Below are 13,122 nucleotides of genomic sequence, written 5' to 3'. Positions count from 1 at the left end.
CTGCGATTCTAGCATGCTTGGGGCCAATTTTGTTCACCTTTATAGTTTTACATCATATAATCTACAACCGATTGGATACTTTCTTATACATGGACCTAAGTTCAGAATGTGTCACAGAGAGTTCTACAGTCTGAGTTCTACAGTCTGAGACCACTGTCCCATACACTTGAATAGGAATATACAGTATATGGGCCTGAGTACAAAATGACAGAGTCACACTGAGTCTTGTTGTTCTAGAGGCTTGTCCCTGTAGAGGGAGTTATTGTCTCTCCACAGTCGCCGAGTGTTAGCTCATTGTGGGAACTGTTGGGTTTCTCTGTAATACTGTAAGGTTGTGACCTTACTATATAAAGGGTCTTGAGATAAGGTATATTGTGATTTGGCGCTATACAAATGAACACTAATTGAACTGAATTAGTAGAATGCTCACCAGAAAGAGCAGTGCAGTGAATTTGCCAAAGACTGAAAAATATGTAACAAACTTTATTTTGAGCATTCGCCAAGGGATTGAACAGTTAGTATTTGACTGTGTGTAAAAAGACTCCAACCAATCAGAAGCTTCAGCACAAGACCATTCATTATTCTACTGTGTTACCTGGAAGTGAATCAATCCTATTTCCCTGTCCAACTCTTTTTGTTGTTGTCAGATTAATGTGCCACACTTTCCTTGTGTCTTGGCTTTCTCTGTAGCTTTCCATAAAGAAGACTGTGCTGAGTCAACAGCCTGTTAAATCCAGGCTCCATGGACAGATTTAGTTCTCCGCTGGAAAATCTAAATCTGCTTTGTTAGAAACACCCTCCGTCTGTGCTGCCAAAAGCACCACTTCTTAGAATTTAAAGTTATGCTGCGACGGAAAGAATTGTTACTAACTTTTAATCACATTATTTTGTAGATAAGCAGTTTCTATCCATTATTTTGAACATTATCTGCACCGCTAGAAATTGAAATGTGCCCTGAAAGGCTTCTTATGAGAACTTCCAAGTGTAGTGCTACACTCGGTAACAGAGGTATTGTCTGTTTTGTCATCTCATTTGCAGTTGCCGGTGTGAAATGAATACGTATTTCCAGCACTTGAAATAACTTGTTTCTTCTCTTACAACAATTCCGTTGACAGACAAACATTTCAGTGCAGAAACTTTTTAGAGTTTAGAATTCTAGAGCAGTGTGGACTTGAGAGCAACATGTTAAAAAAATGTGCGGTCCGTCGCCAACCAGAAGGTCTGTGGTTCGATACCAATCTTCCATCTGCATGTTGAAGTTTCCTTGGGCAAGATACTGAACCCCAAATTGCCCCTCATAGAAACAAATTGCTGCCCATAGATGCACTGTATGAAAGTATGGGTGAATGGGTGAATGGCAAAAACTGTACTGTAAAGAGGTTTGAGTAGTCAAGACTAGAAAAGTGCTATATAAATACAGACCTTAAGATCAAATCCTGCTGCTGCAGTCGTGATTGTTTGTAGGGAAGTGAGAACCTGTGGAGATCATGAGAACCATAAAAACCTGACTGATGATTCTGTGTGTATCACATTAGAGATGTGAAGGAATGCACCATTGTCATGTCAGCATACATTTATCATTAGCTAACTTAAATTCAAGGTTAAATGTTAAAAGAGTTTGTTCTTCCTACTTTCTTTATTGTTACCCTACGGATAGAGCAGGGCCGAGCTCTACCTGCGTGAATGAGCACAGTGAAAGCAGCATCTCCAGAGTTCATGCAGAATTTTACATTGCTACCAAGGATGGTAAAAACTTAACAGATGTTTGCAATGGGCCACCAAAGATTTGTCCTGGTGCTGCAGTGAGTCTTGCTCTGACAGATGGTCAATTTGAGAAACGGTGAGAGAAACAGCATGGAAAACCATTAAACACCAAAATAGAGAGGCTTCATTTGGTTTAAAAAAATGTTAGTATCAATATAAATTTGCGGTGGAACAACTGTAGTATATAGTGTGTATGTGTATCTATATACAGCATATATATAGCATATACATTTTCATTCTAGGCCTGACACTGTCTTACCTCTCCCTCCATTTCCCCGGAGGTGTTTACTTTTAATAAAGCCAAATGTCACCAGTGACATTTCTGCCTCCTCTTCATTTCTATGACCAAAACTCCAGCCTGCACTTCCACAGTGCCACCAAGGTTCTGTGGATGCTATTGAGAGAAATTGGCTGTTAAATAGAGAGCTGACGGGCCAAGGATCTGACTTATTGCAACCTCTAAACGAACTGCTATTACCTTGGAAAAACTGACTGCACTATTGATGTGTGCTGACAGAGTGGAACCCAAGTTCTTAGATTGGCTTTTCAGTGTGTCTGTGCTCTAGGTGAGTGCTTGTCATTTTCACTTTCTGTTTGCATGGCTTCCTGCCTCTCCTGTTATCTAGATAACGGCTTCTTTGCAATAAACGTGATTTGCTTTGTCAAGTTATCTGCCACACATCGACAAATACACACATGCAAACACACACAATGGCACTCAATGCCTCCGTCAGTGCAATAATGTGCTTTCACTGCTGTTACGGCAATGGAGTGAGAGATACTAAGGAGAGGCTGATTAAAAGAGAACTTGGAGAGAAGGAGTCGGGTAGTCGTGTGAGAACCTTCCTCAGACTGTGACAGAACCCTGATGATACTTTGTCTGGTCCCAGCTGCTCCCCAGCATCATCAGGCTACTTCACAAATTCTCCTTTTAAACAACTTATCTGTTTCTTAGCTATTAGTTTGCTGACTGCAAAAACACTTCTGTTTAATATTGTCCCAGTCAGAATGTGGTCTTGTGAAAAGTGCTTGTTGGACACTGCTTGTTTAAATCATCCAGTTAAGCTGCATGTTTCCAGCTGTAATGTTGCTGCAGAATTGCCTTTTGTCTCATTGCAGACAAGGTACACTGGTTTTTCTTTTACCTCAAGAAAGCCCCAAATGTTTATTTCTCTTGTAAAGCACGACATACTTGATCTGTTTTTCTTTTCTTGAGAGTTCCCGCGATGCTTGTCAGCAATGTCACATATCTGCTATTTTCATGTTGCATTCCCTCTCGGATCATTGTGTCGACGACGATCTGACAGGCATAGAGCGGTAAAGGACCACCTCGGAGGACATGTTTATCTTTGAAATGAATGGCTGTCATGAGATTTCTTTTTTTATGTCTGAGTTGCTTTTTTACATTCATGACTTGCCTTGGGAGCTGGTTCAAGCTGCATATACTCTACTGCGATTCCCCACCTGTGACTTTAATTTATATTTTTATTCTCTTATGTAAGATGTAAGATCATGCCTTGAATAGACTGGACAAAAAAGACATCTTGTACAGCAATACAGACTTGTATAATTTATTTCTGCCACACTTTTAATTGACTAAATGAACGGCCAATATACTGTACATGAAATAAGATACAAGCCCACACTGCAGTTTTACAACTTCAGACTGTCTGACTGATCAGAGGAAAGCCCTGCACACAAGGGGAACCACCATGATTACCAAATGATTTGTGTCACTCAAGCGTTATTTGTCTGTATTTATAATTTGTACATTTTCATAGCATTCACCTTTCATACAGTTAAATACAATTTAAAGTGTTTCACAGATGAGTAAAACAAAATTTGCTAAAACGTATACATCAATACTGAACGCTTATTGAAGTCGGGATAATGTTATTTTCTATTTCAGCACATCATAATGTGCATAGAATGCTAGACAAATAACTCTAATGTGTATGAGGTATCACTTGTAAAGTAATTTGGATTTATTTCCTGCTGTCATCTTCAGTCATTTTGGTTAAAGGAAAATCCAAATGTATCAAAGGGAAGTAACAGCATGTAGCAACCACCCTAACTCAATACCGAACATTAGGCTTGGGTAGAGGTGGGACTTATGTCAATTTCATGATTGACATGTCTTAAGTTTAGTTAGGTTCAGGGTTAGGGGTTAGCTAACCCTAACCCTTAGGTTGAGATGAGTTCTTTTTGAGAGACAGAGTTTGGCCTATGTGCTCTGGAGTTTTGCAGTTTTGCTGTTGTCAACTTTATCAACAGAGCTGAGAATGTAATGTAATGAGTCCTGTAAGTCTGAGTAGGTTTTTTAGATGATATTGGGATGATGATATTGAATAGAGAAGTGCAAAAACATTGGATTCTCAGCCTCTGAAATGTTTTTCATCGATATGTGTAAAAGTCTCCGAATGATTCAAACTAAATAGGTCGAAAGGACATGTCATCACAACAAGTTTAAGGCTAAAGTTTATGCAGATTCCTGTTTTCTTTTTTAGAAATCTATGAGCATTTTTCAGAAGCAGCCCCAGCAATCACTTTCTGCTGACAAGCACTTAATCTCAATCATATTCAGGACCTCAGCTTTAAAATATATATTATATATTATGATAATGATGCTGATGGGGATGTGTCTTCTCTTCTCTTTCAGTGCCTGGCTGTGTGGGAGTCATTCCTCCTGTCTCAGAGAGTGGAACCTAGTGAGCAGCGAGATGGGGAAGATGTTTCCTAAAGTGTGGAAGAAAATCTAGTTCCTGTCCTGTTTATCCACCAGAACCTCCAAAGTACAGACTTTGAACCAATGTCCACTTATGCAAATATGCATCATGTACGAAACAAGCACTCTCTCTCTCTTTCTCTCTCTCTCTTTCTCTCTGGCCAAAGAGTTAAATCCTAGTTTAACCATTCCAGTGATAATTGGACATCACAAAAAAACAAAAAATACACACTGTGATCTAAAGTACCAAACATATTCCTGTTTACAATGTGTATGGCCAAAAATTAAAAGAAGACTCTTGGCTCTTCTGACTCCACTTTGCTGTGTTTGTGGTGATGCATCTTTGATACAAACTACAAACAACATAGTGCCACTTTGAAACATTTCCCTCCAATGTGGAAGATGAAGAACTGTGTCTCATTGATGTCTCCTTTCTTCTGCTTCTTTTTTGGGCACAAGCCAAAAGATCTGAACGTGAAATTAAGAAGTCCCACTCTCAACCTAAAAGAGCGTGCTTTAGGTAAACTATGGTGCAAGTTCCATCACAGAAGAGTCTAAAAGTTCCAAAGTAATGTGAAATGTGTGGGTTTGAAAACCATAGATAGAAGTGAGGCTGTTTGAAGTATGAATAAACAGAATGTGAGTTCAACAATATAATTTACCATTATGTTACATTGGTTGGGTTGAAATTTTAAGTTTGTGCTCATTTGTTCAAACTTGGTTTTAATGACGAATTGACAGCACTAATGTACTCATTCTAAAATCCAGGCTTCAAAAGAAAGCCCCAATAATTGTGACACAGCTATTGATACAATTGTACTGCATCAATAATACCAATGAAACCGAACCACGTGACTGATCATGATCTTTCTAACAATATTATAGCATTTTTTTTAGACACAACCACCGTGTTTTCTTAAAGTCTTAAACGGGTTACTCTCATGGAGTTAGTGCCATAGTTCCAGGGGACTTGTCTGTGTTCTCGATCTTGGGAACAACAACTTCATTCAATGTCCCCTTTTCTTGATTTTTCACCATTGAAATCGAGTTGCGATGTTTTTGTCTGTGAACTGTTCTCCAGACAGTAGCTTCATTAAACCAGAATTCTGTGCGTCTTTGAAACTTGATTCTAGCGAGACTCACGGCGTATAGACGCATCACATGTCAAGATCAGACAGCATTGTATCGGTCCAACCTGACAGACTGTCAAGGATGAAAATGAGCGTCAGACATGGCAGTTTGTCATTTTATCCAGTGCGGAGTGTCACAGTGGAAAACAGTCAACGCAGCATGAGAGACAAGGCACGACAACCTAACAAAAAACCAGCATGTCAGAATTTCCTACCTTTTCAAATTATTTTGACAACCCCTATGACAGTTTCTATGACATCAACCAACAGGTGGAATAATGTGACAGCCTTACACATGTCCCCATGTGTTTGCGCTGGAAAACCACTAATAGAAACTACTGGAGATGGAAAAACTGCACAGGGATATAGTCTGGGTGTGCAAGTGCTTATGTTTATACTGCACGGCATGTGTTCACATACTGTATGTTGGCCCAAACAGTCTTGCCGTCATGTGCAGATGACAGTATCTACATCACACAGACCCTCATTGCCATGCAGAGGCAGGAGATTTGAGTTTGGTTAGTGTTCTACGTGAAGTCTGCCATGTCTTTCATCCACAGCAACTATTTAGCATCCCATAATCTGCCACAGTGACCAAGTAAAATCAAACCTTCAATGAACACGCTGGTCAGTGACTGAATGGTCTTGGGCTGTTATGTGGGTTTTTCAATTATCATGGCCTCTAAAGCGGATCCAGCCAGTGCAGATTCATGCACCAAAAGATATAATAGCATCACTCGTAGTGCAGGTGACATCAGTTACTCTTCCTTTTAGGTTAACATGTGAGATCAGAATGGTATAAATAACACACAGTACTACTGATCTGCTCCATTCTAACAGAAGCTGTAAGTGCCTAATGAAATTCTTACATGAATGTTTGCTTGTTTGTGCCAATTGAGATTTCACGTTTACATGTCTGATGAAGACTGTGGCTTTTTGCAATGTCGTTGTAATAGAATGATCTGTTTTATACTTTTATTTTTGTCTTATCTCTTTTTCTCTCACTCTTCTTTTGCTTTTATCATCGAATATGTGAAAAAGTATTTTATGAGATGTTGACATAATAATAAAGACTGATCACACCCTGTGTTTGTAGACTGTATCAGCATGGACTTGATGTGAAAAACAAAGATGAATAATGTCTGTCCCAGGTATTTAGTCTTTTAGTTGGCGGTGAATAATCCCAAATGAAGCAGCTCGTCATTATACCTCAGGGATGACAGAATATTGATTGAAACGTCTGGAAAGAAAATGTCTTTGGAGAACATGTCATGATTATCGCTTCAGGGCTGAACTGAACGACTGCTTATCTTCTAAAACAGGTTTAAGCTGTTGAAACAAATCACTCTGCTTTGACTTCTGCAGCACTGACAAAGTGAGGATTTATTATTATTAGTTATCAGGTACCAAGGAACATTGTGCTCAACCCATTTCCACAACTGCAATCCCCAAAAAAACGGTATTGCTAAGAGGAAAACCAAATTGTTTTGATGTAGTTTTGCTCAGAGGGGATAGATGGGTGAATGCAACGCTTCAGTAAGACATGGCATACAAAGAGCCTTGTCTCCATGTTTCTGGTCGTGTAATTAATGTTTAATAGATGTGAAGAACATGTACAAACAAATCTCTAAAGGCACAGACACAATGAAGGATGATTGAGCAAACTATAAATATGGTTTGGTCATGAAAATGGGTGAGTTGTTGAGTGGGCAGATAAAACAATGTTGTGTGATTTGTAAAGATTCTTCAGATCGTATTACTGCACAATGATGTCACTCAAAAGAAATACTGATAAATAAGCAGCTTTACCTGATGTTGGCTCATCTTTTGGCCTTTTCATCATATGTCACTGCATATAGGCCATTAGTGTAAAACAACACATGGATCTGCAAACTGTAAAGCACAAGTAGGATTGAACCTAATGTGAGGATGATGTATAAGGCTTCTGCCACTTAAACAATTAGCACATGACATGACACATAACACTATTCACAAACCTGCAAACTTTGCCAAATTTCCCTGGACTGGAACAGGCCTGTAAGTGATGCCAGAGACGATGATCTTTGTGTGAGGATCTCAGACTGGCTGCAGCAGGTTGAGGTGGTGCAGGTGCTTCCTTAATGCTGCGATGACGTGCAGCTGACCACAGTGCCCCAGACCGTGGCTGTGTGGAAAAAACATTTGTATAGTGAGAAAATCACTATCATATCAAAATCATATTGTAGCTATAGATGGGAAAAAGACAAGAAACAACACTCTTAATAAATTAGCTCCTCGAATTTTGTGAAAATACATAACCCTCTCTCAGCTAAGTTGTAAACGTTAAATGGGAGAATACATAATAATCAATGCAGTCCAACCCCACGCCCAAGCTATTGGAAAAGAGCTTGTCTTCATTCATCGCAGTGTGGACACAAGAAGCAAACAGCTTGGGTGCACTCAAGTCTGTAATCAAAAATCCACCCTGGACCCGGAGGTTTTAGCCAACTACAAACTGATATCCAACCTCCCCTTCCTGTCTAAAATCCTTGAAAAGGTTGTAGCCAATCAGCTGTGTGAGTTTCTCCAGGAAAGTAATTTATATGAAGACTTTCAGTCGGGGTTTAGAGCCAATCACAGGACGGAGACAGCCCTGGCAAAAGTCACTAATGACCTTCTAATAGCTTCAGATCAGGGATTTGTGTCTGTCCTCGTTCTGTTAGATCTTAGTGCAGCATGCAACACTATTGACCATCACATTTTATTACAGAGACTAGAACAGTTAATTAGCATTAAAGGAACCGCCCTAAACTGGTTTAAATCCTATTTTTCAAATCGATTCCAATTTGTGCAAATTAATGATGAGTCATCTGTGCGCACCAAAGTTAACCACGGTGTTCCACAGGGCTCTGTGCTCGGCCCAATTTTATTCTCATAACATATGCTTCCACTAGGAAACATTATCAGGACACACTGTTAATTTCCACTGCAATGCGGATGACACCCACTTATACTTGTCAATAAAACCAGAACAGTGTAATCAATTAACTAAACTCCAAGCATGTCTCAAGGACATACAGACCTGGATGACCCGCAATTTTCTCTTATTAAACTCAGATAAAACAGAGGTTCTAATACTTGGCCCTAAACACCTTAGAGATACATTATCTAATGATATAGCTGCGCTAGACGACATTGCCCTTGAACAGTCAGGAACTTGGGAGTGATCTTCAATCCCGATTTATCCTTTAATTCTCACTTAAAACAAATTTATTTTCTTGCGTAACATCTAAAAAATCAGACATGTCCTTTCTCAAAAAGATGCAGAAAAACTAGTCCACGCCTTTGTTACATCCAGACTTGATTATTTTAATTCCTTATTATCAGGCTCCAGCAGTAAGTCGTTAAAGACTCTGCAGCTTGTCCAAAATGCTGCAGCACGTGTCCTGACAAGAACCAAGAAAAGAGACCACATTTCTCCAGTATTAGCTTCACTACACTGGCTTCTGGTTAAATCTAGAATAAAATTTAAAATTGTCCTCCTCACCTTCAAGGCCCTTAATAATATGGCACCATTATACCTCAAAGAGCTGATAGTACCTTATCAACCCACTAGAGCACTGCGCTGCCAGAATTCAGGCTTCCTGTATCGTGTTGGCATCTGATAGTGATGGTGGACCATGATCTTGGTGGCTGCTGACCATAGACTATGATTACAACAAGCTTGATATACAATATGTCTCCTCAGATACTCAACCATTACTGACAATAATCCATCAATTCATTGACCTTCAGTTATGCTACAAAGTGTTTATTCTAATCAATGCTGCAAATACCCTTTCTGATGTTCTCCATTACACGTGGCATCTATTGCACTTCTGTCCGTCCTGGGAGAGGGATCCCTCACATGTGGCTCTCTCTGAGGTTTCTACGTTCTTTTTACCCTGTTAAAGGGTTTTTTAATAGTTTAATTTCTTACTCTTGTTGATGGTTAAGGACAGAGGGTGTCACACCTTGTTAAAGCCCTATGAGACAAATTGTCATTGTGAATATGAGCTATACAAATAAAATTTGATTGATTGATTGAAGTCTCCAAAGGTGAAGAAAAAGATCCAGCATGTGACATGGCCCTGACCTCTGACCCCTCTTCTCACAGACCTGATTAAAGCTCAGGCTCTGGAGGACAGATTGCTCCCCTCCCGTCACTCAACACCCAAATGAGGTTGCTCACTACCTTCTTGTTGCATGGTGTGGTGCAAGAAGCAGGTGGATGTTGGCGTGCAAAGATGTGGCTCTGATGTTGTAATGTAATGTTTTACACAATAAAACACTGGGTGCAAATAATTCAGCTCTAAATCAAGAAATGTACATTTCCTTCTCTCTACAGGGAACAGGGAGGAGTACACACAGCAGTCGTCAGCACACTTAACACCAGTGTAGTGCTCTCTTGCATGTAATCACGCTCTCTCCTTCCCCCTCTTTCCATTTTCTTCTCGCTTGTTTTTATTCCCTTCTGCATTTGGAAAAAGCGCATGTGGAGGGTCTAATTTTCAAGGCACTAGTTTATTTAAAGAACCCTCTTTAATATTTAATGTGATTAAGTGTGTAGGATAACCTACTTAGTAGTAGCTTGTGCAGCTGCACGGTCTTCACCATGCATGCAGAAAGACAGGAATAGACATTTTGTTCTTGCTAAAAGCGAAGCTGTAAGTTCCCTGCACATATATTGTACAGTTTGTACTTCACACGCCTTCTAGTGACAACAACTCTTACCAAAGCTATTTGGTTATTAACTCTAACTATGAGTTTGGACAGATATGGCTTTTCAAATACTTTTTTAAAAGATAAGCACCATACTCTGTTATGTTATCACACTGATAAATTGACCAGTTTAATTTTACTGCATTTATTTTCCCTACCCTTAATTGTTAACAAAGTATCAAATCACTATAATGTCAAGGGAGTGATCACAGTGGATGGTCCAACCTCTATAGTGCAAACTGTTCACATACGATAGCAACTGTTGGCCTAACCGTGTCAGCAAAATGACATTTTTTACCAGTTTGTCGCCTGGTGCATTTGACAAGAAAGAATATTGCATGGTAACAAAAATTAAATAACAGAGTTTTCCTTATCTGCAGCTGCTATGTTTACGTTTCTGCACGGGAAGCATTTGGTTGAGGTCAGAATTGTACACAAAGTTATGGTTTAAAGAAACCAGTGTGAATTGTTCATTGTAAAACATGCTCGATGACTTATTGCCTAAAGTGAAAGTTGGGCATTAGCCATATGACTGCAATCAACGGCATCCACCGAATTATGAAAAAAATAGGGTATTTATTGATTCGAAATATGCTGTACACCCAGAGATGTATAAGCAATATAACTTCTGTGCTCCAGTGCTTCAGTTCAATCCAGTCACAACACACATTATCTCAAGGCACTTTATGGTCAAGACCTTACATTATTATAGAAAAAAAGGTTTTGTATCTTTTATAGTGCTTTTCTAGTCTCATTGACCAACTAAAGCACTTTACAGTTCAGTTTTAGAGTGCATCTATTAGCAGCACTTTATTTTTTATATGATCGGCAATTTGGGGTTCAGCATCTTGCCCAAAAACACTTTGGCATGCAGTTGGGAAGACTGGGATCGAACTACCGACCTACTGGTTGGAGGACGACCGCTCTACCCCTTAGCCACAGCCGCCCAACAGTTCCGGCACTGAGCAAACTCTTGCTCCCAGAATTCAGGCTTACTTGTCAACCCTAAAGTCTCTAACTTATCATCAAAGCTTCAGGTTGTCTTGGACCAGCTCTTAGTTATGCTGCTATCGGTCTCGATTGTCGGGGGAAACATGACATGTGACAGCTTCTCTTTCCTCTTCTCCCTCCTCATCACATTAACGTCACATCAATACATGTTACTGACTTGACTTCTCTCCCAGAGTCCTTGTGCTTTCTCCTTGCGGATCGTTGATTGTCTTCATGGTGGCATATGATTGTTAAGAATAAGTAACACATCTTAGAGATTGCCGAGTGTTTGAATCAAAATATAATTAAAGGACTCTGATAGAAATTAGTGCTCCAATAAAACATGCATTAGTACATATCTAACACTTTTCTTTATTATTTAACTGGTACAGAATTTAGCACATTTCACACCAGTTAAAAAAAGGAGGACTTAAATTACCCAGAACCTTCCTCTTTTATGAGGAACATGGTATCTCCCTTGCTAACCTCATTTCTTGGAGACTTTGGCACATACGGACTAATGGAGCATCCCTCAGGTGGCGAGAGGATTCATAATTCACCAGGAGAGACTACTCTACAGCGTTGGCCTGGCATCGAATGAATGTTCCATCAGCATCGATGAACAAAAGCCAAGTATTCTAGTGTATGACATGCTCAGTGTGATGGAATCAATCCAAGTATGGCAGCACTGAAAGACCTCTTGGGGCCCTGCAGGCGTGGCTGTGTGTGTGCATGTTCAATAAATGTACATGTGCACAAGTCTGTATGTGTCCATCACACACACACACACACACACACACACACACACACACACACAAACAAACACATAATTAATGTATTTAACCATGCATGTCCTACTTCTTCCGTTTGCGCCGCCAAAATATGGGCAGGCAATATGGTTTGTGACAATACTTCAATGAGACATAAGATAAGATAAGATAATCCTTTATTCGTGCCACAGTGGGTCAATTTGCACCAATAAAACAGCAAGAGGGCAGTCAAAAATAGACATATAAATATAAATGTGGTAGATATAAAACATATAAATGGAATAAAGACTAATATATACAGTTGTTAACAGAATATGTACAGTGTGAACATGTGAACAGTGGAATGGATTGCACATTGCACATTAGTCATTAAGTTCATTGCTCTTTGAAAGGCTGTACTATAATAGTACCATTGTACCAGTGGTTTAAAATGGTTTCACAATTGTCATGACTTTGAACTATTTTCTTGTGGACTGTTTAGTTTTTGGACTTCTGCCTCTTTTATGAAGAGTGTTTTCATTTCGATTTTGGAATCCTTGTTTTCCATATTTTTGGATTTGTGTTCTCTGAGTTTTCAGTCTCCTGTTTTTTGTTGTAGTTTGGCCCCTGGTGTGTTTCCTTGTTTTCAGATTTGGTTCATTCTGTGTCCCACTCTGTGTTTAGATTTGTGTTCCACTCTGTGTTTTCTGCTTTATTTTGAAAGCCTGATCTCCCTTGTGTTTCTGTTTTTATTAATTTATTTCCTGCCTTGATTAGTTTGACCTGTTTGCCCTGTGCCACCTGTCTCGAGTTGGTCATCAGTTCAGTGTGTATATAAGTCTCTGTGCTTCCCTTTGTCGCTTTGTCGTTGTTTCATGGTTATCATTCCTCGTCGTCTTCATGCCGCCTCACGTCATCACCCTCTTTCCTTCACTCGTGAGTTCCTAGTGTTTCCGCAGTGTTTTCGATGTTTTGCAGTTTAGATTTTGGTATCTTTCATCTTTGCTTCATGGTTTCCTGTGCT

The 13,122-nt window shown here is 39.5% G+C and overlaps 1 protein-coding gene across 1 annotated transcript in view; it reads left to right on the top strand.

Moving 5' to 3' along the window:
- Positions 1 to 6,719, top strand: part of snx7 (sorting nexin 7) — a 42,500-nt gene extending 35,781 nt beyond the window's left edge. Inside the window, exon 9 of the mRNA XM_034571826.1 lies at positions 4,424 to 6,719. Within this exon, the coding sequence (XP_034427717.1) occupies positions 4,424 to 4,504 (81 nt within the window). The 3' untranslated portion in view covers positions 4,505 to 6,719. The remainder of the gene's footprint in view (positions 1 to 4,423) is intronic.
- Positions 6,720 to 13,122: the final 6,403 nt, after the last annotated feature.

Source organism: Hippoglossus hippoglossus, chromosome 20 (assembly GCF_009819705.1).
Source record: "Hippoglossus hippoglossus isolate fHipHip1 chromosome 20, fHipHip1.pri, whole genome shotgun sequence".
Taxonomy (NCBI): Eukaryota; Metazoa; Chordata; class Actinopteri; order Pleuronectiformes; family Pleuronectidae; genus Hippoglossus; species Hippoglossus hippoglossus.
Note: the sequence above shows the minus strand (reverse complement) of the source record. Positions and strands in the feature narration are given on the sequence as shown.